At 37.7% G+C, this 26,571-nt stretch overlaps 1 protein-coding gene across 2 annotated transcripts in view; it reads left to right on the top strand.

The window, feature by feature from the left end:
* Window positions 1-26,571, top strand: part of LOC133612323 (inner centromere protein A-like) — a 46,570-nt gene that overhangs the window by 13,478 nt on the left and 6,521 nt on the right. The window contains exons 3-18 of one of the 2 annotated variants that reach the window (XM_061969631.2): window positions 865-972; window positions 3,189-3,769; window positions 4,836-4,875; window positions 4,975-5,008; window positions 5,113-5,224; window positions 5,315-5,354; window positions 7,308-7,392; window positions 7,481-7,621; window positions 8,850-8,867; window positions 10,478-10,587; window positions 10,668-10,788; window positions 10,874-10,984; window positions 11,188-11,345; window positions 11,447-11,564; window positions 18,554-18,652; window positions 18,847-18,885. In XM_061969631.2, the coding sequence (XP_061825615.2) occupies window positions 865-972; window positions 3,189-3,769; window positions 4,836-4,875; window positions 4,975-5,008; window positions 5,113-5,224; window positions 5,315-5,354; window positions 7,308-7,392; window positions 7,481-7,621; window positions 8,850-8,867; window positions 10,478-10,587; window positions 10,668-10,788; window positions 10,874-10,984; window positions 11,188-11,345; window positions 11,447-11,564; window positions 18,554-18,652; window positions 18,847-18,885 (1,915 nt within the window). The remainder of the gene's footprint in view (window positions 1-864; window positions 973-3,188; window positions 3,770-4,835; window positions 4,876-4,974; window positions 5,009-5,112; window positions 5,225-5,314; window positions 5,355-7,307; window positions 7,393-7,480; window positions 7,622-8,849; window positions 8,868-10,477; window positions 10,588-10,667; window positions 10,789-10,873; window positions 10,985-11,187; window positions 11,346-11,446; window positions 11,565-18,553; window positions 18,653-18,846; window positions 18,886-26,571) is intronic. The other variant, XM_061969632.2, reaches the window with a different exon arrangement.

Below are 26,571 nucleotides of genomic sequence, written 5' to 3'. Positions count from 1 at the left end.
GCCAACTTTATTTTTTAAATTAGCTTTAGATATGCAGTATATTTCAGCAACGAAAGGTTTTTAGGATGTTATGTATTACATTTTGTTTGTATTAGTGTGAATGTTGTCTGTCCAACCGTGTTGCCCCTGCGATGAGGTGGCGACTTGTCCACGGTGTACCCAGTCTTCCGCCCGAGTGCAGCTGAGATAGGCTCCAGTACCCCCCGCAAACCCCGAAAGGGACAAGCGGAAGAAAATGGATGGATGGATGGGTGGATGGATGCTGTAGCTATGCGTTGATTAATTTTTATTAACTGGATCGAGGGACTGTGATGGTGATTGCTTGATTGGTGCGTTTTTAGATCAAATTAAATATATAATACAACTATCAGCTTTGCAAACTCACCTGATGAGGTAGGTGGACAAGTGTGTACCTGCTGTGTCATCCAGATGATGTACCAAACAGAAATCTTCATGTTTTTTCTTTTTGGAAGGTGAAATAACTGAAAACATGTTTTATATTCTAGTTTCTTCAAAATAGCCTCCCTTTGCTCAGCTTACTGCTTTGCATACTTTTGGCATTCTCTCGATGAGCTTCAAGCACACCTGTGAAATGAAAACCATTTCAGGTGACTATCTCTTGAAGCTCATCGAGAGAATGCCAAGAGTGTGCAAAAAAGTAACCAGAGCAAAGGGTGGCTATTTTGAAGAAACTAGAATATAAAACATGTTTCAGTTATTTCACCTTTTTTGTAACATACGTCTACACATGTGTTCATTCATAGTTTTGATGAGAAGGTGTGTCCAAACTTTTGGCCTGTACTGTATATATGTACGTATATGTGTTGCCTTCAATATTCTAATGGTGCTGTCATTCAATTTCAGAGATTTTAACACAGAGCTAGAGTTGATGCCCAAGACACCATCGCAAAAAAAGAATAGCCGCAGAAAGCGTGTGTCTGTGGGGCGCCAGGAAGAAGGTCAAACCAGGAGGTTTGTTTGCTGAAATTTACTTTTTGCCGTATTTCTTAAAGGGGAACAGAACTGTACTTTTTGGGGGGTATTTACCCTATCTTTCACAATCCTTATGTGAGACAAGCACACACGGTTTTTTATTTTTTATGCATTCTAACTCGTAAATAAACACATAAGTCAGCCAACAATTGGGAGTCATTGCATCTATTGCGCTCATAAAGAGCCCCAAAAACGTAAAAAATATACATGATGTAAGTAAGTATATTATGGCTGTCAACGTTAACGCAATAATAACATGTTAACAATTATTTCCTTTAATGGTGCAAATTATTGTTGGCATAAATATTGTGTATATTCTTTGATAACATTTTATGGTTGGCATTCCACAATTACAGTATGTTTTGGCAGGCTGAATTTTACACTTTATTAATAAATAGAGAAGGTTAAGACATTGTCATGAAGCGATATGAACACCATTAAATTGTACAACATGTAATGTACAGAATATCAAAAGCGTTTATTCAGGCAGAAATATCACAGATTACATTACAAAACATCTGTGACAATAATATCATGATTGTAACAATTCACATTTTGAGACTAGTATCTAAACACAAAAGTGTAGCTCCTCTCCTCCAAAAAGCAAGTTGCTAAATAAATGATAAATGGTAAATGGGTTATACTTGTATAGCGCTTTTCTACCTTCAAGGTACTCAAAGCGCTTTGACAGTATTTCCACATTCACCCATTCACACACTGATGGCAGGAGCTGCCATGCAAGGCGCTAACCAGCAGCCATCAGGAGCAAGGGGTGAAGTGTCTTGCCCAAGGACACAACAGACGTGACTAGGATGGTAGAAGGTGGGGATTGAACCCCAGTAACCAGCAATCCTCCGATTGCTGGCACGGCCACTCTACCAACTTCGCCACGCCGTCCAGCAGGAATTTAAATTCTGTTAGACACACCAACGCACTACGGGTTATTTTTTAAATAGTCATTAAAAGCGTGTTTGTCCATTTTGTGTTGAGCTGTTTTTTAAAAAAAAGCTTAATGTTTAATAAAATGTAATGAAATGGAACACATTGTCCAGTCATAGTTTCAAAAACGTAATTATCTGTCTCCAGTACAGTTATTGATGAAAAATTATATCTATAAATAGCGGTTAATTTTGAGTTAACTATGAACAAAATGCAATTAATTATTTTATTGATTTGACAGCCCCAAAGTGTGTATGTAATATAGTAACAGGCCCATTAATAATAATAATGAAATATTTAAGTATTTCAGTCATTTTAAGCATACGGCAGCGCATTAATTAAATTAAGTCTATTTCTGCAATTTTTCGCTACAAGAAGATAAAACAGCAACACTCACTCATGGCAGACTTCCTGAGGGCCAACAATGACTACTTTGGGACAAATGATGTAGCAGAACCTTATATTTTTAAACATGAATGTATGGGGGATGAGTTTTAGAAGCTGAGAGATAAGCAGATCCTCTTATGAAACAAAAATCATCATGCAGCATTATTGCTAAGTGTTGAACAAGAAATACAAACTACGAACAAAGTAAAACAAACACTTACTGTACAATGTCTGCTCTCAGTGAGATGCCGACTGATAGGATGATTATATTTTCCCGTTTAGGTAAAGAATTCACCATAATCCTCACATAGGAAAAAAACTAAACAAAATGGGCATCTCTTTGTGTCTTTCTAGCCATCTCTGTGTATAAGTTTGATGTCAAAGTTGACTAACTTCTCGGTTTATGGCCACAACCTTCTACTATACAAGTGAGAGCCATGATTTATAATCTAGAATTAACTTTTACCAACTGAGAAGCTATACAGCAGCTCATCAACTCAGTATGTCAATACTGTTGTTGCATAAGTCTGTGATCAATGCTTCGCTAAACGTAGTTCCTTAACGTCAGCACTTATAATAATATCACTACTACTTGGTTGATATTCAGGTCATGAGATGTAAATGGAGGATTGTTGGATTTTGGATGTTTTTAGAGGGCTTTATGGGCACAAGACGCTATAATGTAGTGACTCCCATTACCTTCATTGTTTGCAGACTTTTGCAAGTCAGAATGCATAAAAAAAGAAAGACTTGTTCTTATGCTTCACATGGATTGTGAATGATAGACAACATATCAAAAAAAGTGCAGTTCCCCTTTAATACCTATTTATTATTGTGACTCCTGCTCCATTGTTGTTAATGTGATGCAGGTTCTCTAAGGGAAGACGCAGTAATCTTCGAGGTTCCTCTGTCAAGTCATTGAACTTCATTGCTGAAGATGAATCTTCTGCAGCTCAAAGCAGGACACGACCTCAACGCACTACTCGGAGAAACAAACAAACCCAAGTAGAAGAGGATGTAAACCAGGTGCCTCTTACAAGCAATGACAGCATAGAGGAATGTAAGAATAAAAAAAAGGTTGTTGAGGATGAAGGTGTGGATACAAATAGCGAGGCCAAAATAGATGAGCCATGTCACACAAGCGAGTCTCCAGTGAAGATCCCATCACCTATTGTTGTTGTCAGCATCCCTGCATCAGAGCGTTTGTTTGCTGAGTATGCAAAACAACCTGAGCCCTCTCCTGGACATAAAGCTGCTAAAATTGCCATAGCGGGTAACGCCAGAAGGTCCCGCCGAAGCTCTGTTAGGTGTTCCCTCAAGGTGCGTCACTCTCTGACAGGCTTGCGTCACAGTATGAAGAAGGAATCTCTTCTCCGTGCCTCACAACGATCCATGATGAAGAGAAAGGTGGCTCGTATGGGCAACTCATCATGTAGCAGCAGTACTGATGGTGAGAAAGTAAAAAAATAATATGATCAAATATGTTTAAAACTAGAGATGTCCGATAATATCGGCCGATAAATGCTTCAAAATGTGATATTGGAAATTATCGGTATCAGTTTCAAAAAGTAAAATGTATGACTTTTTAAAGCGTCGCTGTGCGGATTGGTACACGGACGTAGGGAGAAGTACAGAGCGCCAATAAACCTTAAAGGCACTGCCTTTGCGTGCCGGCCCAATCACATAATATCTACGGCTTTTCAAACACGCAAGTGAATGCAAGCATACTTGGTCAATAGCCATACAAGTCACACTGAGGGTAGCCGTATAAACAACTTTAACACTGTTACAAATATGCGCCACACTGTGAACCCACACCAAACAAGAATGACAAACACATTTCGGGAGAACATCCGCACTGTAACACAACATAAACACAACAGAACAAATACCCAAAACCCCTTGCAGCACTAACTCTTCTGGGACGCTACAATATACACCCCCCGCTAATCCCCCCACCTCAACCCCGCCGCCCACCTCAACCTCCTCATGCTCTCAGGGAGAGCATGTCCCAAATTGCAAGCTGCTGTTTTGAGACATGTTAAAAAAATAATGCACTTTGTGACTTCAATAATAAATATGGCAGTGCCATGTTGGCATTTTTTTCCATAACTTTGGTTGATTTATTTTGGAAAACCTTGTTACATTGTTTAATGCATCCAGCGGGGCATCACAACAAAATTAGGCATAATAACGTGTTAATTCCACGACTGTATATAACGGTATCTGTTGATATCGAAATCGGTAATTAAGAGTTGGACAATATCGGAATGTCGGATATCGGCAAAAAAGCCATTATCGGACATCTCTATTTAAAACTTCTTTGTGTGAATTGTTTGTCTATATATTCCTTGTGATTGACTGGTGACCAGACCGAGGTGTACCCTAATCAGGACAAGGGATGTAGAAAATTGATGGATGGATGGATTTCAAAACATCTACTCTTGATTTCAGTCAGTCTTATTGGGAATGGATGGGATTGGATTGTTACATAGTTTTTTTTGTGGTTGTTACAGATGTTTCAAATGAGTCTACGGAAGAGACTGCGGAAAAAGTGTAAGTATTAAGATATTTTCTTTGCCAAACGAAAGTCCAAAAACTTCACTTTGAAGTACAATAAAATTTAAAAAAAAATGTTTTTGTGACAATTAACAGGGCTGTTCCAGAAGACACATGGCCTGAATCTCGGGTAATAAGTAATAGATCGCATACACGCCCTTTCTTTCTGCCGTTTGGGAGGGCAAATTATATCATTTTATTGTTATATCTTTTACCATATTAATGTATACGCAGGGTGCAGAGCTGTCTTTGGCACGTGTTACTCGTTCTGTGGCTGCTAACTCACCCAAACTGGCCCCGCCATCGTTGTTTACCCCTAACAGGAGCACCATGGACAAGAGAATAGGTATCTGCTCACGATTTTAACAATTATGTCTGTTAAATTGTTTTGTCTGCAACAATTTTTGTTAAAAAGCTTTGCATTTTCTTGTTTCAGTTGTCCCTGACAAGCTTCATACGTCCGAGACAAGCCGGAGGTGAGTCTGAGTGTTAAATGCGTTCAGTATTGTACCTCTATTGGAGCAACAAACTAAGGCCAAGTCCACACAAATTAGGATATTTTTAAAAGAATGCACATTTCTCTCACTGTGGTGGCATTTAAAAAAAACAAAAACCAAAAGGAATCTGTCCACATGAAAACTAATTCATCTGTTGTTGTGTGCATTTTGGTCAATCAAACAGCAGACATGACTTGATCCTCAATTCCAACACCTGTGCAGTGTACATTATATTTAAAATTGTGCTTGCTTGCATGGAGCTCAGAACACAACATGGATGTTTTTTTTGCCTGTAATTGTTGGAAGCCGCCTGTATGTCTACCTCTGCACGGGATGTTATGATGAAATCCTAAACAAGTATGTTTAGAACTATAAACTTTTTTTATGGCTTTCTTTTTACCGGTAATGTTACATGACAGAGCTTGTTGTGGGTGCCATTTAGTCGGGGAGGGACCCACAGAAGCATTCTGTGCCATTTGAGAAGAGTGATACATGCTTTTATTTTGTCCCCAAAAGTTTCATCACTCAATTTGCCAGTCACTTTTTTTAAATTGAAAATCGAGAGGGACCTTTGTGAAATTGGCCCCTTATATCATTGCAAATATTAAAATAAAACCGCCGATTGTTTGTTGTCGTTCGTGCCGTAAAGTTATTAAAGTTTTTCTAAAACGCATTTTATGACTAGTGACATCATCAGCCCCCCCAGCTTGTCCCAAACGTTTGTGCTGCAAAAACTTTTTGTCTAATTAAAATAGTTTTAATGTTAATGTTTTAATATTCATACGCAGCCACCCAACTTGTCAAAATCTCCCCAAACTTGTACCAAACATCTGCTACATTTGTGCTGGATTGAATTGAGGATTGATTTCCCAGCATAAAGATTGATTTGATATCAGAAGGTTTGATAGATATGTCAATGTCCCTCTGCACATCATTATGGATGTGTATACCGTATTTCCTTGAATATATTATATATATGTATATTAATAAAACATTCTTTTTAGCATATTCAAAGCTTGGACCTTAAATCCTACTGAATAGCTCTTTATCTTCTTCCCTTTATGCGATTTCAAATTATTGAAATCAGCCTTCTCCATTTTGAAAATGATGACAGGTCACTCGTGACGTGACGAGTTTGACCCGTCGGAAATTCTAGGCATATGCTAATTATTTTGCGAAACGAGTTTGACCCGGCGGTAATTCTAGACATGCGCTAATAAAAATAATATTTTGCGAAACGAGTTTGATCCGGCGGTAATTCTGACCCGGCGGTAATGCTAAGCATGCGCTAATTATTTTGCGAACCGAGTTTGACCCGGCGGTAATTCTAGTCAGCCGCATACTATATACCCGGCGGCAATTCAAGGAAATACGGTAGTAATCAAACGTTCATAACATTAAAACTAAAATAACTAAAAAAAAATTACAGCACAAACGTTTGGGACAATTTTGGGGAGATCTTGACAAGTACGGGAGCTCGATATCGTCATTAGTCAGAAAATGTATTTTAGAATAAGTCAAAAACCTTAACGGCACACATGGACTTTTTTTACAGCACAAACTTAGTACAAACAAATAGCAGTGTTATTTTAATATTTACAATTGTGGGAGGGCAACTTCACACAGGTTCTAGAGTGCTCTGATTACTCACTAAATATAGCCCAAAAAAAAGTGGTTAAGATGGCAACACCGATCCCATCTTCTTATTCTTTGGCAGACCAGGTGCGGTAAAATTTGTGTCAAAGCAAGGGCAGACATGTAGCAGCAAATGTTTTTTTGGGCGAGCCCCTGGGCATGCATGGTTCAGGAATAGAGTGGGGGTTTAAGGATTTTTTTACGTAACTATATTCTTGGTTCAGTGGTAAGCAGTATCTCACTGGTTTGGCCTTCAAGACATGTCACTGTTTTTTATTTCATAAAAAAATCTTGTAGGTCAAGTCAGAGCATCAAACGCAAAGCACCATATACTGTGGAGGATAGTCCTAAGAGATTCTCGCCTCCCAAGAAGAGTCACAGCGTACGTCGCACAAAAAAGTCAAAATTAAAAACACACCAATAATGCTGTAAAAATGCTCCTTATGATTTTTCTGTTTTTTATTAAACAGGCAGCCAGACCGAATATGAGATCTTTCCTCCACACTGTGCAGAAGAATCAGATGCTGATGATGACTCCAAATTCTTTCAGTCGTAATCCTGTCATAAAGTCTTTCATTAGGTACAACACTCCTCTCAAGATTGATCCCAAGGTATGTTTAAATTTCCACCTTTGCATGACTACACAGCTGCTTAATAAGCTTGCCAGCGACCTCATTTACACTCTAGTGAACGGTGGAACTTCTTCCATAATATTTTGCTGCAACTCTGTTAAGATTTTAAAACAGTTCACTCAATTGAAATTGAATGAAATAGTTAATAAAAAAAATTCCACGGTCAAAATGTAACTATAGAAATTAAACATTTCAAGTCAAGTAAAATACATTTTAAGACATTTTAGTTATCTATCTTGGTAAGGCATACATACATAAAGAAAAACTGTCTTTACTTAAATGATCAATGACACATCTTACACTTTATTTTGTTAAAGCAGCCATATTTAAGAATCTGGCCAGAAATGGTACTGCAATCACGGTCAAAATTCTGTAGTCGGGGCTGTAAACCTAATTTTGAAATGAGCATATCCCGGCTGAATTGCTGTTATCAGTTACAGAGGTATTAAAAAAGAACATTATTTATTAAATGGTAAATGGGTTGTACTTGTATAGCGCTTTTCTACCTTTTTTAAGGAACTCAAAGCACTTTGACACTATTTCCACATTCACACACACACTGATGGCGGGAGCTGCCATGCACGGCGCTAACCAGGCCCATCAGGAGCAAGGGTGAAGTGTCTTGCTCAAGGACACAACGGACGTGACTAGGATGGTAGAAGGTGGGGATTGAACCAGTAACCCTCAGATTGCTGGCACGGCCACTCTCCCAACTTCGCCGTCCTCATTAATGCCTTTTGACATATCAGGGCCATTTAATGATGACTTGACATGCTATTCTTAGATATGGCTTCTTGTGTAAAATTAAGTGAACCACTTTAAACATGAAACTAGAAAACTGTACTCTTCCATAATGTGTACAATTGTCACTGAAGCCTTAGTGTTTTAGATGAAACACTTATACATGAAATCAATGTTAGAAAAAAATATATATTGTGAATAAGCTAAACATACACACAATGATATTCTGTGATGCCCTCTTGAGACCTAATGATGAGGTCTGTATGCAGGACAGTAGTTCAGATTTTCAAGTTATTGAGCAACTTTAGAGAAGGAAGTGTTATTTCAGAAGTTCCTCTGCATATTCAAAGTAAATTTGCACACTAACTTTTTGAAATGATAATGCCTTTGGGGATTTTGATTGTTTATATCTAGCTTTAATGAGTACTGCTTCCTGAAACATATTTGTTGTTTAATCTGTCCACAGTTGAGCACCACTATAGTGGTAAGTGTCAAAGCACTGTGTGTTGGTGGGCATTTGGTGATTTCTGTCATAGGGTAGCTTGATGTTGTGCCTCCTCATTTACCACCTAACAAAAGCCACACTTCTCCCTGTTGCTAACTTATAGACGTCTAAACTCTTCAATTTGTCTGTTATCGAGCACTGCCTTTGCAGCGTCCAAATGTGAGAGGCCTTACACCCTTATCCCTAACTGCACTTGTTAGCTAATGGCATCTGATTGTGGGACACTAATGCTCATTATCTGCAGCATCAAAACTGTTTTTGCATCAAACCAAACTTTTAGTGTATACAATGGTACAGTAAATTATGTGCCATGATCTTTATACTTTGAAGTGGTTATTGGTTTGTAACAGCAATACATTATTACAGTATGTACAGTTTATACAATACAATTAATATTAGATAGTGTCTCAGAAGAGAAGTTTCATTTGAATTAAATTTGAGAAAATATTTGCTTAATAAAATGTATACTTTTACACAGTGAAGAAAATACTTATTTGATGCCCTGTAAATGTTGTAAGTTTACCCCTTAAAATGTATACATAGTCCAGATTTTTAATTGCAGTTTAATTGTAACAGAGAGAGACAGAATGTAAAAAAAATCCTTAAAAATAACATTAGATAAAGGTTATAAATGTATTCGTATTTGAGGCCATTATTGGGGCAATAGTTCATAAATGGGAGAAATACAAAATATCAATCAATCGCCCTCGCTCTGAAACGCCATGTAAGATTTAATAGAGATTATTGTGAGGAAGGTGTGGGATAAGCCCTGAATTACAGGGTTAGAGCTGGTTAATGATCTCAGTCAACTAGAAAAACATTAGGAACATTACTTTGCTGTTAAAGATTGTGCCTGCAAGATCCCCAACACCTTCAAGTTCCCACACCTGAATGACCCAGACAAGACTAAGGGGAAGTGATGTGGTCACATGAGACCAAAATTGAGCTCTTTGGCATCAAATCACTTAATGCGTTTGGAAGAAGAGAAATGGACAATTCAAGCCCAACAACAGTATTGGGCCTATTGTCAAACATGGATGAGGAAACTCCTTTGGGTTGTTTATCTGACCAAAATTTTTGCAACCCTGTTGACCAACCACAAGACAAATCTGACCCCTGTTCTTGCCCACAAGGTCTTCTCCATCAAGTAATGACATTCTGCATTGCATGCAAATACTTATTTTTATCAACAAATTAAACTATTCTTTAACCTTTTATTTAAATTCTGGAACGTTCATATCTTTTTAATGGGGTAAATTTACAAGAATCATCAGAGTATCAAAATCAAATTTTTCTCCATTGTATATGTTGCTAATGTATACTGTATTTCATATAGCTAAGCCACTGTGTTTCTGCACCTTCAGAGAAAATAAGTCTACTCTGTACACTTGAATAAACACCATATAGAATGACTTTATCAAAAAAAATGCAACAATGTCTGTAATGGTGCACTCATATGCCTGCTGTCAACTATTTAACTTCAGGAGGTGAAAGGTTCCCATAGTACAGCACCAATATTTTCTTAAATACTTTTCACCTGCCCCAATGTTTCATTTAATTGTACTATTGAAACAACTTTTCTTTCACAGACCAAAGAGCGTCAAAAGCTGGAGGCACTTAAAAAGAAGCAGGAACAAGAAGAGGAACGAATGAGGAAAATGGAAGAGGAGAAGAAAAAGAAACAAGAAGAATTCAAAAGGTTGACGCTCCAATGAGATATGTCCTAAATTTAAAGAAATGTGTTGTTGCTCTTTTTATAGCTTTACGATTGCTCTACAGGAAGAGGGATGAGAGGCTAAGAAAGGTGCTTGAGGCCAAAATAAAAGAAGAACAGAGAGAAGAGGAAAAGAAAAAGAAGGTTGAACAAAAAATGGCCAATATTGATGGGAAAAATGATAAGGTGAGCATATTTCTTAAAAAGTGCTCTTTGTGGCGAGTGGAATAAAAACTTGCCAATTTACAATGTTGATGGTCAATGAATGCAGCGTCAGGCTGAGGAGAGGGCCAAAAAGAGAATTGCCATCAAACGCCAGGAGGAGCTTGAGCAGAAACGCAAGCTGGAAGAAGAAACTAAAAAGAAGAAGATTCAGCAAGCGGTAAAAGAACTAGACTTACAATTGTGTGCTTGACAGTCCCATTTCATGGTGATTTTTGATATTTCAAGGCAAATATAATTTTCAATTTTTTTGAAAAACGTCACCCTTTTATGTGCAGGAGTTTGTTCCTATGACTGCAGATATGTATCCATCACTCTTCGCCAACTCCATGTTTTAGTAATTGTGTGTGTTTTTATTTTTAGGAGGAGGAGAAGCGCCAACAAGAGTTGCTGGTTAAGATGGCCAAAGAGGAAGAAATAAAAGCTAAAAAGCTGGCTGAAGCTCGCAGAGCGTTGGAGCTGAAAAGGGAGCAGGAGCGTGAAAAGGAGCTGGAAAGAGAACGCCAAGCTGCTGCTGAAAGGTTACGATAATTTTTTACATACCGGTAGTTGTCAGGGAATAAACGTGAACTTTTGCGCTTTGGTAGATGTGGTATACATCTAATGTAATGTTCATTTTCAGGGAGCAAGCGGAAAAAGAGAAGGCTCTCACTCTGCAACGGGAACTGCAGAGAGCTGCTCGAAAGAAGGAGAGAGGAGAAATGGAAGAAAAAATAAAAGCGCTTGAGAAAAAAAGACAGGTGAGGAGACCTGGGCTATTGTCCAGAATCTTTTGCAGTGCCAACATATTACCAGGCTATCAATAAATTCAATTTATTAGTTTGTCGGGCTGGACAATTATGGCAAAAATAATAATCATAATTGTTTTGATTAATATTGTAATCACGATTATTCATTAATTTGAAAAAAAAGTATTTATTGTACCACCAAAACTAAACTTTAAATATAGTTTTTAAAAAATGGGATAAAAATTAGTAACAAATATAAACCACAACAAGTAAAATAATAGCAATAAAAAATTTAAATAACAGCAATTTAGAAAACAAAAACATTTCGTTTTTTCAGTTTGTTTTTAATTCAGTTTTTTACCATTTACACCTATTTTACCACCAGAGTATGATTTTTTTGTGTCAAAGGAAATTTAATTTAAATGCAAAAATCTTCACAGTTTGGACAATTTTGACCAGTATTGTAGGTCAAATCATAATAATTGTGTAAATGTATCAATAGGTGCTTCAGGTTCTAGGTAATTAATATGCTTGTGTAAGGTATGTTTTTTTTGTTAGCCCAGTCAGACCGGATGTGGCGCACCAAGTTATTATTGTGAAGGGGGAAATGTGTTGTTGTTCTCAGCTTGTTGAGTTGAGTTGAGTTGAGTTTGAGTTTATTTCGAACATGCAATCATACAACATGATACATCACAATCTCCAGTTTCTCTATTCAACATGTTCGAAAAGGAGTAGGAAGAAGCAGAGCTTATTTAATCCTACCCCTTTTCTTTTACATAACAGTTGCTAAAACTTTTGTTCACTTCCTGTTCTAAATTTATTCACAATATACTCCATAAGTAATCACAATAAAAATAAGTAAATAAATAATAATTGGTGAAGTAAGTTACATTTCATATGTTGAGATAAGTAAGATTAGTTTGTGAGTGAAAGAATGAAAGAATGGATGAGTTAAATAAATACAGAATGTTTATCATGGTTCTTCTTTTTTATACTTTGTAAACACTTTAAGTTTGAAGAGTTTCTTGAAGTGAATCATATTAGTACATTGTTTGATTGCTTTGCTTAATCCATTCCATAATTTAATTCCACATACTGATATACTGAAGGTCTTAAGCGTTGTACGTGCATACAAATGTTTTAAATTACATTTCTCTCTAAGATTATATTTCTCCTCTTTTGTTGAGAAGAATTGTTGTATATTCTTGGGTAGCAGGTTATAGTTTGCTTTGTGTATAATTTTAGCTGTTTGCAAATTCACTATGTCGTAGAATTTCAGTATATTTGATTCAATAAATAAAGGATTTGTATGTTCTCTATATCCAACATTATGTATTATTCTAACTGATCTTTTTTGTAACACCGTTAATGAATAAAGTGTACTTTTGTAGTTATTTCCCCATATTTCTACACAGTAACTCAGATATGGTAACACTAGTGAGCAGTAGAGAATATGAAGTGATTTTTTGTCTAGGACATGTTTTGCTTTATTCATTATTGACGTGTTTCTTGCTACTTTATGTTGTATATTTTTTACGTGAGATTTCCAGTTCAATTTATCATCAATCATTATACCAAGAAATTTGGTTTCATTTACTCTTTCAATTTCTATTCCGTCTATTTGTATTTGTGTTTGACTTTCTCTTCTACTGTTACCAAATAGCATTATTTTAGTTTTACTGAGATTCAACGATAGTCTGTTTCTGTCAAACCATCATTTTAATTTGTTAATTTCTTCTGTTATTATTTGTAGTATCTTCTGTGTGTTCTCTCCTGAACAAAACGCTGTTGTATCATCCGCAAATACCGTAATACTAACTTTAAATCTTTTGTAACATGTGCTTTATAAATAAAGTTGATTTGATTTGACTTTACAAATGTCATTTATATATAGATTGAATAATTTAGGTCCTAGTTTTGATCCCTGAGGTACACCACAGGATATATTTAGCGTTGTAGAGGTGTGTTCGCCTAGTTTCACGTATTGTTTCCTGTTCATTAGATAACTTCTTATCCAGTTTAAGACTAACCCTCTGATGCCATATCGTTCTAGTTTTTTGATTAAAATATTGTGATTAATTGTGTCAAATGCTTTAGTTAGATCCATAAAAACTGCTGCCGCACATTTTTTATTATCTATAGCATTGGTAATTTCTTCTGTAATTTCAATTAAAGCCATCGAAGTTGAAACATTAGCTCTGTATCCATATTGATTTTCTTCGAGTATTCTATTTTTATTTATGAAACTCTCTAATCTGTTATTGAACAGTTTTTCAATGATTTTAGAAAATTGTGGAAGTAAGGAAACAGGTCTATAATTTGTAAATTTATGTTTGTCGCCAGTCTTGTAAATTGGTGCAACTTTAGCTATTTTCATTTTGTTTGGAAATTTACCTGTTTGAAATGATAGGTTACTAATATACATTAATGGTCCTGAGATCTCTTCAATAACCTTTTTTATTGTTTCCATATCAATTCCGTTACAATCAGTTGAAGTCTTAGATTTACATTTTTTTACAATTGTAACTATTTCCTGCTGTGTCACATTACTGAGGAACATGGAGTTGGGATTTCGCTCTATGGTATCATTATAGTCCTCAATTGCAACTGGGTCTGGAATCCTTTCTTCCAATTTTGGTCCAATATTTACAAAATAATTATTGAAGCTTTCAACTACGGGTACTTCCTTTATGTTGTCATTTTTTTTATTTCCGTCTAAGAAGTATTGAGGGTAGTCCCTCTTAGTGCCATTTTTAATAATGCTATTGAGGATGCCCCATGTTGCTCTCATATTAGTTTTGTTCTTGTCCAATAATTCACTGTAATATTCTTTTCTACATAATCGTAGTATGTATGTTAACTTGTTTTTATACTTTTTGTACTTAATTTCTGCCTCTGTAGTTCTTTGTGCTATAAATTTCCTATATAGTGTATTCTTCTTCTTACAAGCATTTTTTAATCCTTTTGTCATCCATGGTTGATTATTCTTTCTCTGCCTATTACTGAGTTGTATCCATGGACAATGTTTGTCATAAAGTATTATGAACTTGTTTAAGAAATGTTCATATGCCTCATCAACCTCATTTTCATTGTACACATTGTCCCAATCTTGCTTTTGTAGCCCAATTTTGAAAGCAATCATCCTCTTCTCTGTGCACAGTCTTCGAAATGTCCTTTTGTCTTCCATGTTCTTCTTGTAGTTTCCATCATATATTGTAAAAACTGGCAGATGATCACTAACATCAGTTATAAGTAGACCACTTGTAGTGTTATTATCAAAATCATTGGTAAAAATATTATCAATAAGCGTGGCACAGTGTCCTGTAATTCTGCTTGGCTTTGTGATTTTAGGATATAAACTGATGCTGTACATTGTATCAATGAAGTCATCAATAGACTTTTGCTTGTTAGGGTTCAATAAGTCAATATTAAAGTCACCACATAAGAAAATTATTCTTTGTCCATGTAAGTAGCCTTGATCCATTCTTCAAATGTTTCTATACTTGACTTAGGTGATCTATATATACAACTGATGAATATGTTTTTGCTTTTTTCCTGACATATTTCAATTGTTATACATTCTAAGATATTATCTATAGCAAATGACATGTTTTTTACCACTTTGTAGTTCAGGTTCTTCATCACGTACACAGCTACTCCTCCTCCATTTTTGTTGGTTCTGTTGATGTAGTGTAGTTCATATCCTTCCAGATCAAAATCTATTCCTTTTTTATCATCAATCCATGTTTCCGTGACAGCAATCACTTTGAAGGGTTCTTTGATGTGTTCCAAAAAGTTCTTAATATTGTTGTAGTTTGCATACAAGCTTCTGCTATTAAAATGAATAATTGACAATTTGTTATCACATATAATGTTGCTGTTATATTGATCATCCGTATAATAAAAACAATTATTACTGAAGTGGGAGAAAAAATTTGTATCTGGATCTATATCATTTTCCAAATCCTGGTTTTTGTGATCTTTGTTGCAAAAAATTTTTAGTTCCATATTTTCTTGTTCAACAATCTTTGATGTTGTTTCAATAATCTCTATAAGTGTAGGTGGATGCAATCCTGAATCTAGGTCCTCTTGTTTAGTCGTCCCTTGGAACATAGTAGTGTTGATGCTGAATTTAGGTGCTTGTTTTCTGTCAGAGTCCATTATCATCGTTGTTGTGGAAGCTGTGTAAACTTTAAAAATTGTCCAGGTCCTTGATGTCATGGACAGCAAGTACTCTTGCTTCTGGACCTCCATTTAGCTTAATGTAAATTTTACAGTTGGCACTCCAAGTTCCTTGGATTTTTCCCTGCTTTCTCAAGTCGCGTGCTTTCTTGGCGATTCCAGCATTACGTTTTGTAAGATGCTCATTCATGTACACATTTGTTCCCTTCAGCTTCTTTCCCTGTCTCAGCAATGCCATTTTAGATTTTCTGTTTACAAGTTTCACGAGCACGACTGGAGTGGCGTTGTTGTTTTTTCCGTTCAGTGGGATGCATGTTTCGATGGTATTAATGTCAATTTCAATTTCTTTTGATTGCAGAAAGTTGACCACTTGCTGTTCTGCTGAGATCATATCCATTTCATCTGGTTCACCTTCATTATTCACAGCTTTCGCATAGGATCTTGGTTTAATTCGGTGCCCTGTCACGATGATCTCATTCATCCGTTTATCCTGATCCATTTCATCTATGATTTTCCTCAGCATGTTGTTGTCTTCTTGAAGGATCTTCATTTGTTTGCTCATTTCAGTGGCTTCATTAATTCTGATGTCTTTCTGAGATTGCAGACTTTCTATATCTTGCTGCAGACTTTTCACATCTCGTTTGTGTTCTTCTTTCATTTCTTTCATTTCTTCTTTCCATCCCTCTATCATGTAGTTCAATTTTTCTAACATTTCTTCTTTAAAATCATGGAGTATTTGTTGTATCCCTTCTTGATTCCCATCATGTCCTGTGTCCAGCCTCAAATCTCGTTCCCATTTGTGTTCTGTGTCAGCTGACCCCGAATGTTTCGGGATTTCAGTCTTTCCTTTACCTTTTCGCATCGCGGCAGTCGCTGACCTCAGTGCCTCTTATGTCTTAACGGCAGTTTCTTCTTTAGCAACTTGCGGTACTTTTAACTTGTTTTTTCAACAATTTCGTACCTTGCGCTGTTCAGAGATCAATTTGAGGTGTCAGCCCGTCAACTTATATCACTCTGCGACGTCGGAATCACTTTAAAACAGCTGTAAACTTGCCGTAGCTTTTGGTTGCTAGGCAACCGCTTTGAACTGCGGCAAGGCGCCGTTGGCTTGAGGCTAACGGCTCTTCCAACTCGCCTTATTTCAGCGTATCTGTGCCTCTCAACTGACCAATATCAGATCGAAGATGCCAGGTAACTCTCCTGTGGCTGTGATCACAAATCAGTGGTCAAAATCTTCAGACTTAACAAAAACTCCGGTAGCAGAAGCGGAGCCTTTTTCTTTTGCGTCCTTTCTCGTTGACAGGAAGTGACGTGTGAGTAAAGAGACGATTTAGGCTTTTAAAAAAAGAGTGAGCCGCTCAAGTTGCGACCACAGTTTGTAGATTAATGTAACATCAATAATATTGTTACAACAAAACAAGCAGATGAGATATGTTGTGGATGTATGGATTGTTCCTGCTTGTCTCTTCTGCTCACAATGACAACATTTCACTTACCGTATTTTTCGGAGTATAAATCGCACCGGAGTATAAGTCGCACCTGCCAAAAATGCATAATAAAGAAGGAAAAAAACATATATAAGTTGCACTGGAGCCCGGCCAAACTATGAAAAAACTGCGACTTATAGTCCGAAAAATACGGTACATGTATGTCAATTGCCCTGATATTTTTGCGTTTATCAGTGAATTCCGTTTTATTGCCCAATTATGTGACTTGGTCTGTGGTTATGTGAATCCAGAAATCATATGCCTTACTTCTATAAAGTTTAATGATTATTGATTAAGCATACTTGCGCTGTGTCAAATAAAAAATAGCAACCATGGTGAGGGCCCAGACTTCTAGTAGACACGCTCTTTTTACTCATTCGCTCCTCACCTGTTTCACCGACACAAGCTTCGGAATTTGCATGCACGTTGCGATTGTTATATTTTAATATTTGTGACAAGCCATAATCGAAATTTTAATTAAATTAATTGTCCAGCCCTACTAATATCTCAAATTTCACTTTATCTGCCCCCTGAAAAATGACAATATGAACCAAGTAGTTAAAAGCCTTAATAACTACTTCACAAGTATGACACCAAAGACAGAAATCCCAACTCAATCTTCCTCACTGACATGACAGAAGGGCATATAATCAAAATTGTGAATAAATGTAGATCCAAGATCTCAACTGATTGTAATGGATTTTAATACAGAAAGGACAAAAAACCTAATTGAAGAGATTTTAGAACCGCCCAAATGCAGCTGAGATAGGCTCCAGCGACCCCCCGCCACCCCGAAAGAGACAAGAAAATGGATGGATGGAATTTTAAATAAGCAAATTCCCAAACAAAATAAAAATAGCTAAAGTTGTACCGATTTACAAGGCTTATGCCACAATTTTCAAAAAATATTGAAAAATTGTTTATCAACAGATTGGACAAAATTATAAATGTGGAACACTCGCGAACAACCACTACAATATAAAGCCAACATCGATGGCATTAATCGAAATAACGGAAGAGTATACCAATACAATAGATGATAAACAGTGTGCAGCTGCAGTGTTTTTTACTTGAACAAAGGTTTGGCACAATTAATTATATCTTAACAAGTTAGAACAATATGGCATCAGAGGGTTGGTCTTGAATTGTGTAAGAAGCTACTTAACCAACAGGGAGCAATATGTGAAGTTTGGCTAACGCCGAAGTCAAGCATAGCACAAATGGTTTAGTGAGTACGTCCCGAAAGATCAACACAGGAACTGCTAGTATTTAGAAGTAGTAGTAGTCTAGGGATTTGTCATTTCATGTTATGAAGGTTGTTTGTTCCACCAGGAGGAGGAGCAGAGGTTAGTTGCTGAGGAGAAAGCTGCTAAAGAAAGAGAAGCTGCCGCCGCCACAGCTGTTGCTGCTCTACAGGCTGCCAACGCACATGTAACTAATATACTAATTAGCGTATGGGATCTGTGTTTTGATAAAAGACAAGGCACCCTTCTAAACACAACTTTTCATGACTTATGTTATTGATAATTGTGTATGACCTAAACCATGTTATTATTTTGTTTGAATTGTCTTCATAGCAGATTTAAATATTAAAATCTTTTCCCCTCTCTTTCACTTGATTTTAGAAGACTGCTCCAAACCTGAATGTGACTGTGGATATTGAGGTAACATTAATCTAATTTTACTCTAAACATGTTTAAATTCTATAAATTAAACATCCTATGTAATACTAGAGGTAACCCTAACACAAGATCAGGTGTGTGCAAACTTTTTGCCTCCAAGGGCCAAAGTGAAATTGGGCCATTGAGCCGAGAGCCAAAAACAAAGATTTTCAGCGTAAAACACAAATGGTCTAAATGTAACTACGGTAATTAATCAATAATGTAGAGGGTTTGTTTGCAACTTGCTGAAAGTTACATTTTTCAAACCAACAAATATAACAAGAACACAATTGGCTAGCTTATGTTACCATTGTGTGGTTTAATAGAACACTAGTGATGGGAATTGATTTTGTTTAGTTTAGTTTAGAGGTAACATGACCTTACAAAGCCGACTGAGTTCTCAAGAGGCACATACGTAGCATAGAAATAAAATAACTTTTTTGTAAATATAAGAACTGGATATTCTTCTGTAGGATTTGATCATGTGCAAATTACACAATAATGTAACATTTAGTAGCATGTGATATTAACTTATTACATGGAAAGTCAGATATAATTTTGATCATAATGGCTTACAGTTTATGAAAACTTTGAATTGAAAATCTCAGAAAATGCAAGGTTTCAAAAACGGTTAGCCACGATGTTCAGAATTATAACAAATAAAGGCTTGGCATATCTCACTTTGCATGTAATGAGTTATCACAGATTAGTTTCACATTTGAAGTTGATTGCTGATATGAATGGACTTGTACACCACATTCTAATTATACGAGTTTCAGCTGTATAATATAATGACTGAGAGAAACTCTGGTTACAGGAAAACATGCAGCTTTTCTCTGACTATAATTGAACCTTCACCTACCGAAATTGCAAACTTTGTTGCTGCTCGGCAGAGGTGGGTAGAGTAGCCAGAAATTGTACTCAAGTAAGAGTACTGTTACTTTAGAGATTTATTACTCAAGTAAAAGTAAGGAGTAGTCACCCAAATATTTACTTGAGTAAAAGTAAAAAGTATGTTGTGAAAAAACTACTCAAGTACTGAGTAACTGATGAGTAACATACACATATCATATATATATATATACACACATTTATATATATATATATATATACAGTATATAATTTATATTTATTTATTTTGCCGTTTTTGTTTACATGTTAAAGGTGTTTTAATGAATATACATGCATGTTTAACACATATAGATTCCTTTCATGAAGACAAGAATATAAGTTGGTGTATTACCTGATTCTGATGACTTGCATTGACTGTAATCAGACAGTAGTGCTGATAGCGTCCACGTTTTCAAATGGAGGAGAAAAAAGTTCCTTCTTTCTGTCTAATACCACATGAAAGTGGTTGATTTTTGGCATCTTATTTTTCCATATTCGTTTTTATACACTTTACAAGAAATACATTGGCGGCAAACTCCGTAGCTTGCTAGCTTGTTTGCGCTGGCTTTCGGAGACTCTTGTTTTGAAAGCGCAGGCGCGATGGAGCGGCACTTTTATTGTGAAGACAGGAACTGTGCAGTCAGTCTTTAGGCTTTTGAGAGAGGTACGGTTGAAATAAAAGGGTCTTTTTTCCTTCACACTTTTGATTGATTGATTGAAACTTTTATTAGTAGATTGCACAGTACAGTATATATTCCGTACAATTGACCACTAAATGGTAACACCCCAATAAGTTTTTCAACTTGTTTAAGTCAGGTCATGTGACCGCCTGGCTCTGTTTGATTGGTCCAACTTCACCAGTGACTGCATCTGATTGGTGGAACGGAGTGAACGTCACCAGTGACTGTATTTGTTGAAACGCAGGCACTATGAAGGTCTGTCTGACAGACCAAAACAAACAAAGCGTGCATTAACAGATCGATAAAAAATAGTAGCGAGCTGAATGTAGATAAAAGTAGCGTAGTAAAAGTAGCGTTTCTTCTCTATAAATATACTCAAGTAAAAGTATGTTGCAATAAAACTACTCTTAGAAGTACAATTTATCCCAAAAGTTACTCAAGTAGATGTAACGGAGTAAATGTAGCGCGTTACTACCCACCTCTGCTGCTCGGTGACATTCGTCTAGCGCAGCCCTGGGCAATTATTTTGACTCGGGGGGCCAAATTTAGAGAAAAAATTGTGTCTGGGGGTCGGTATATCTATTTTTAGGAACACTAATACAAAACCTCACAATAATGTCTGATTGAATGCTAAAAACGTTATGACAGACCCCCTTAAAAACTGAATGGAGTTTAAATGTTTTCTATGAACGATAAAACAATGAATATTGTCAACATATGGACGTCACAGCCCCTCTCGATCGACATATTTTACAATCAAGCGAAACTTAACAAAAATGTAACAAACACAGCGAAATATGAACGCGAAGGGTAAAAAAAAACATATACAATCTGATATATCACTAAGCTTTAGAACTTTGTTGTAAAAATCTCCTTCCGCGTCTGTTCCTGACACGCGCATTTCAGGCTGGCCGCTCTGGAAACACTGTGGAAACACTCCCCACCCACACTGCTTGGTACCTCGTCTGAGCTGCTGTGACTTAGTAACTACCGTAGTATATCATGCAAAAGCACAGATTCCAACCAATTGAAGTACAAACCCCGTTTCCATATGAGTTGGGAAATTGTGTTAGATGTAAATATAAACGGAATACAATGATTTGAAAATCCTTTTCAACCCATATTCAATTGAATGCACTACAAAGACGAGATATTTGATGTTCAAACTCATAAACTTTATTTATTTTTTTGCAAATAATAATTAACTTAGAATTTCATGGCTGCAACACGTGCCAAAGTAGTTGGGAAAGGGTATGTTCACCACTGTTACATCACCTTTTCTTTTAACAACACTCAATAAATGATTGGAAACTGAGGAAACTAATTGTTGAAGCTTCTCAGCTGGAATTCTTTCCCATTCTTGTTTTATGTAGAGCTTCAGTCGTTCAACAGTCCGGGGTCTCCGCTGTCGTATTTTACACTTCATAATGCGCCACACATTTTCAATGGTAGACAGGTCTGGACTGCAGGCAGGCCAGGAAAGTACCCGCACTCTTTTTTTTACGAAGCCACGCTGTTGTAACACGTGCTGAATGCGGCTTGGCATTGTCTTGCTGGGGCGTCCATGAAAAAGACGGCGCTTAAATGGCAGCATATGTTGTTCCAAAACCTGTATGTACCTTTCAGCATTAATGGTGCCTTCACAGATGTGTAAGTTACCCATGCCTTGGGCACTAATGCACCCCCATACCATCACAGATGCTGGCTTTTGAACTTTGCGTCGATAACAGTCTGGATGGTTCGCTTCCCCTTTGGTCCGGATGATACGATGTTGAATATTTCCAAAAACAATTTGAAATGTGGACTCGTCAGACCACAGAACACTTTTCCACTTTGCATCAGTCCATCTTAGATGATCTCGGGGCCCAGAGAAGCCGGCGGCGTTTCCGGATGTTGTTGATAAATGGCTTTCGCTTTGCATATTAGAGCTTTAACTTGCACTTACAGATGTAGCGACGAACTGTATTTAGTGACAGTGGTTTTCTGAAGTGTTCCTGACCCCATGTGGTGATATCCTTTAGAGATCGATGTCAGTTTTTGATACAGTGCCGTCTGAGGGATCGAAGGTCACGGTCATTCAATGTTGGTTTCCGGCCATGCCGCCTATGATTCTCTGAACCTTTTTATGTTATTATGGACTGTAGATGTTGAAATCCCTAAATTTCTTGCAATTGCACTTTGAGAAACATTGTTCTTAAAGGGGAACATTATCACCAGACCTATGTAAGCGTCAATATATACCTTGATGTTGCAGAAAAAAGACCATATTTTTTTTTTTACCGATTTCCGAACTCTACATGGGTGAATTTTGGCGAATTAAACGCCTTTCTAATATTCGCTCTAGGAGCGATGACGTCACATCAGGAAGCAATCCGCCATTTTCTCAAACACCGGGTCAAAACAGCTCTGTTATTTTCCGTTTTTTCGACTGTTTTCCGTACCTTTTAGACATCATGCCTCGTCGGTGTGTTGTCGGAGTAACAACACGAACAGGGACAGATTCAAGTTGCACCAGTGGCCCAAAGATGCGAAAGTGGCAAGAAATTGGACGTTTGTTCCGCACACTTTACCGACGAAAGCTATGCTACGACAGAGATGGCAAGAATGTGTGGCTATCCTGCGACACTCAAAGCAGATGCATTTCCAACGATAAAGTCAAAGAAATCTGCCGCCAGACCCCCATTGAATCTGCCGGAGTGTGTGAGCAATTCAGGGACAAAGGACCTCGCTAGCACGGCAAGCAATGGCGGCAGTTTGTTCCCGCAGACGAGCGAGCTATCGACCCTAGTTTCCCTGGCCTGCTGACATCAACTCCAAAACTGCACAGATCAGCTTTCAGGAAAAGAGCGCGGATGAGGGTATGTTTACAGAATATATTAATTGATGAAAATTGGGCTGTCTGCACTCTCAAAGTGCATGTTGTTGCCAAATGTATTTCATATGCTGTAAACCTAGTTCATAGTTGTTAGTTTCCTTTAATGCCAAACAAACACATACCAATCGTTGGTTAAAAGGCGATCGCCGAATTCGTCCTCGCTTTCTCCCGTGTCGCTGGCTGTCGTGTCGTTTTCGTCGGTTTCGCTTGCATACGGTTCAAACCGATATGGCTCAATAGCTTCAGTTTCTTCTTCAATTTCGTTTTCGCTACCTGCCTCCACACTACAACCATCCGTTTCAATACATTCGTAATCTGTTGAATCGCTTAAGTCGCTGAAATCCGAGTCTGAATCCGAGCTAATGTCGCTATAGCTTGCAGTTCTTTCCGCCATGTTTGTTTGTGTTGGCTTCACTATGTGATGTCACAGGAAAATGGACGGGTGGTTAAAATCAGGCACTTTGAAGCTTTTTTTAGGGATATTGCGTGATGGGTAAAATTTTGAAAAAAAACTTCGAAAAATATAATAAGCCACTGAGAACTGATTTTTAATGGTTTTAACAATTCTGAAATTGTGATAATGTTCCCCTTTAAACGGTTTGACTATTTGCTCATGCAGTTGTGGACAAAGGGGTGTACCTCGCCCCATCCTTTCTTGTGAAAGACTAAGCATTTTTTGGGAAGCTGTTTTTATACCCAATCATGGCACCCACCTGTTCCCAATTAGCCTGTCCACCTGTGGGATGTTCCAAATAAGTGTTTGATGAGCATTCCTCAACTTTATCAGTATTTATTGCCACCTTTCCCAACTTCTCGTAACTTTAGATGTTGCGGACACATCTGCTAGCGTTAGCTGTAGCGAGCTAACTAGCCCAGCCTGTAGCAGTCCTAAGCGGCCTACAAGCTACGGTGTACCGGTTGAGACGCATAATAGATTTAGCTCTTTAGCTAGTCCTACACCCCAGTCTACCGGGCACCACACCTTAGTCATAGGGGACTCCATCACCCGAAACATAAAGCTTAGCAAACCAGCCACAATTAAGTGCATCCCGGGGGCCCGAGCACCTGACATTGAGGCTAATCTTAGGGAGCTAACTCGCAACAGGCCTAGTAAACACGTACGACAGGCTAATCGCACCACTAGTTATGCGAATATAGTTGTACACGTTGGCTCCAATGACACTAGAATGAGACAGTCAGAGATTACAAAGAGAAACATAGCCAGGACTTGTGATCTCGCTAGAAAGATGTCCAGGCATCGAGTAATTGTCTCTGGCCCCCTGCCTGCGAGAGGCAATGATGAGAGATATAGCAGATTAGTCTCGCTTAACAAGTGGCTGGCTAGCTTCTGTAGACAACAGGGACTAACGTTTATTGATAATTGGCCCTCTTTCTGGGGCAAACCAGGCTTGCTGATGAGGGACGGCCTTCACCCTAACCAGGAAGGCGCCATCATCCTGTCTAAGAACATAGACTACTGTTTAAGTCACATTTGACTAACTACACTAGAGCAAGCCCGGTCACAGGCAATTACAGAGCCTGCTAGTCCGGGTGAGGAGTCAGTTAAGCTAGAACTAGCCAGCACCAGGCTGGATAATTCCTGTACGCATAGCAATTTTTTTAGAATAACACACAACTCACATAATGTGTTTTCTGTTGTGAATGTGTCCGGGGTAGATATGCATTCTACTGAGGTGGCAAATCATGATGCGTTCAGTCGATCGCAGCATCAAGCAAACAATCTGAAAATTCCCGTCGTATCAATTCCTAGATATGGTCGAAACTATTTAAAGTGCACTACGTATAATAAACGCAACATTATTAATATTTCTACTACGGATAATTTAAACAAAAACTCGTCAAAACAGCCCAATACTTATAATATGGGCTTTTTAAACATAAGATCATTTTCTCCCAAAACGTTATTAGTTAATGAGGTCATTAGAGACAACAATCTTAACGTCATTGGTCTTAGCGAAACCTGGCTCAAACCAGACGAATTTTTTGCGCTAAATGAGGCATCTCCTCCTAACTATACGAATGCGCATATTGCCCGTCCCCTTAAAAGGGGTGTGGGGGTCGCACTAATATACAATGAAAACTTTAACCTTACCCCTAACCTAAATAATAAATACAAATCGTTTGAGGTGCTTACTATGAGGTCTGTCGCACCGCTGCCTCTCGATATGGCTGTTATCTACCGCCCCCCAAGGCCCTACTCGGACTTTATTAATGAATTCTCAGAGTTCGTTGCTGATCTAGTGACGCACGCAGACAATATAATCATAATGGGGGACTTTAATATCCATATGAATACCCCATCGGACCCTCAGTGCGTGGCGCTCCAGACTATAATTGATAGCTGTGGTCTTACACAAATAATAAATGAACCTACGCATCGCAACGGCAATACGATAGATCTAGTGCTGGTCAGGGGTGTCACCACCTCCAAAGTTATGGTACTCCCGTATACTAAAGTAATGTCCGATCATTACTTTATAAAATTCGAAGTTCTGACTCATTGTCAACAAACTAATAATAATAATAACTGCTATAGCAGCCGCAACATTAATGCCGCCACAACGATGACTCTCGCTGACCTACTGCCTTCGGTAATGGCACCATTCCCAAATTATGTCGGCTCTATTGATAACCTCACTAACAACTTTGACAATGCCCTGCGCAAAACCATTGATAGTATAGCACCGCTAAAACAAAAAAGGGCCCCTAAAAGGCGCACCCCATGGTTTACAGAGGAAACCAGAGCTCATAAATTATCATGTAGAAAGTTGGAACGCAAATGGCGCGCGACCAAGCTTGAGGTTTTCCATCAAGCATGGAGTGATAGTTTAATATCGTATAAACGCATGCTTACCTTAGCTAAAGCTAAATATTACTCAAATCTCATCCGCCTCAACAAAAACGACCCTAAATTTTTGTTTAGTACAGTAGCATCGCTAACCCAACAAGGGACTCCTCCCAATAGCTCCACCCACTCGGCAGATGACTTTATGAATTTCTTTAATAAGAAAATTGAACTCATTAGAAAGGAGATTAAAGACAACGCATCCCAGCTACAACTGGGTTCTATGAACACAGATACAACTGTATCTACGACGGATACTGCAATACAAAATAGTCTCTCTCTTTTTGATGAAATAACATTAGAGGAACTATTACAGCGTGTAAGTGGGATAAAACAAACAACATGTTTACTTGACCCACTCCCTGGGAAACTTATCA

The sequence above is a fragment of the Nerophis lumbriciformis genome, linkage group LG10 (assembly GCF_033978685.3).
Source record: "Nerophis lumbriciformis linkage group LG10, RoL_Nlum_v2.1, whole genome shotgun sequence".
Lineage (NCBI taxonomy): Eukaryota > Metazoa > Chordata > Actinopteri > Syngnathiformes > Syngnathidae > Nerophis > Nerophis lumbriciformis.
Note: the sequence above shows the minus strand (reverse complement) of the source record. Positions and strands in the feature narration are given on the sequence as shown.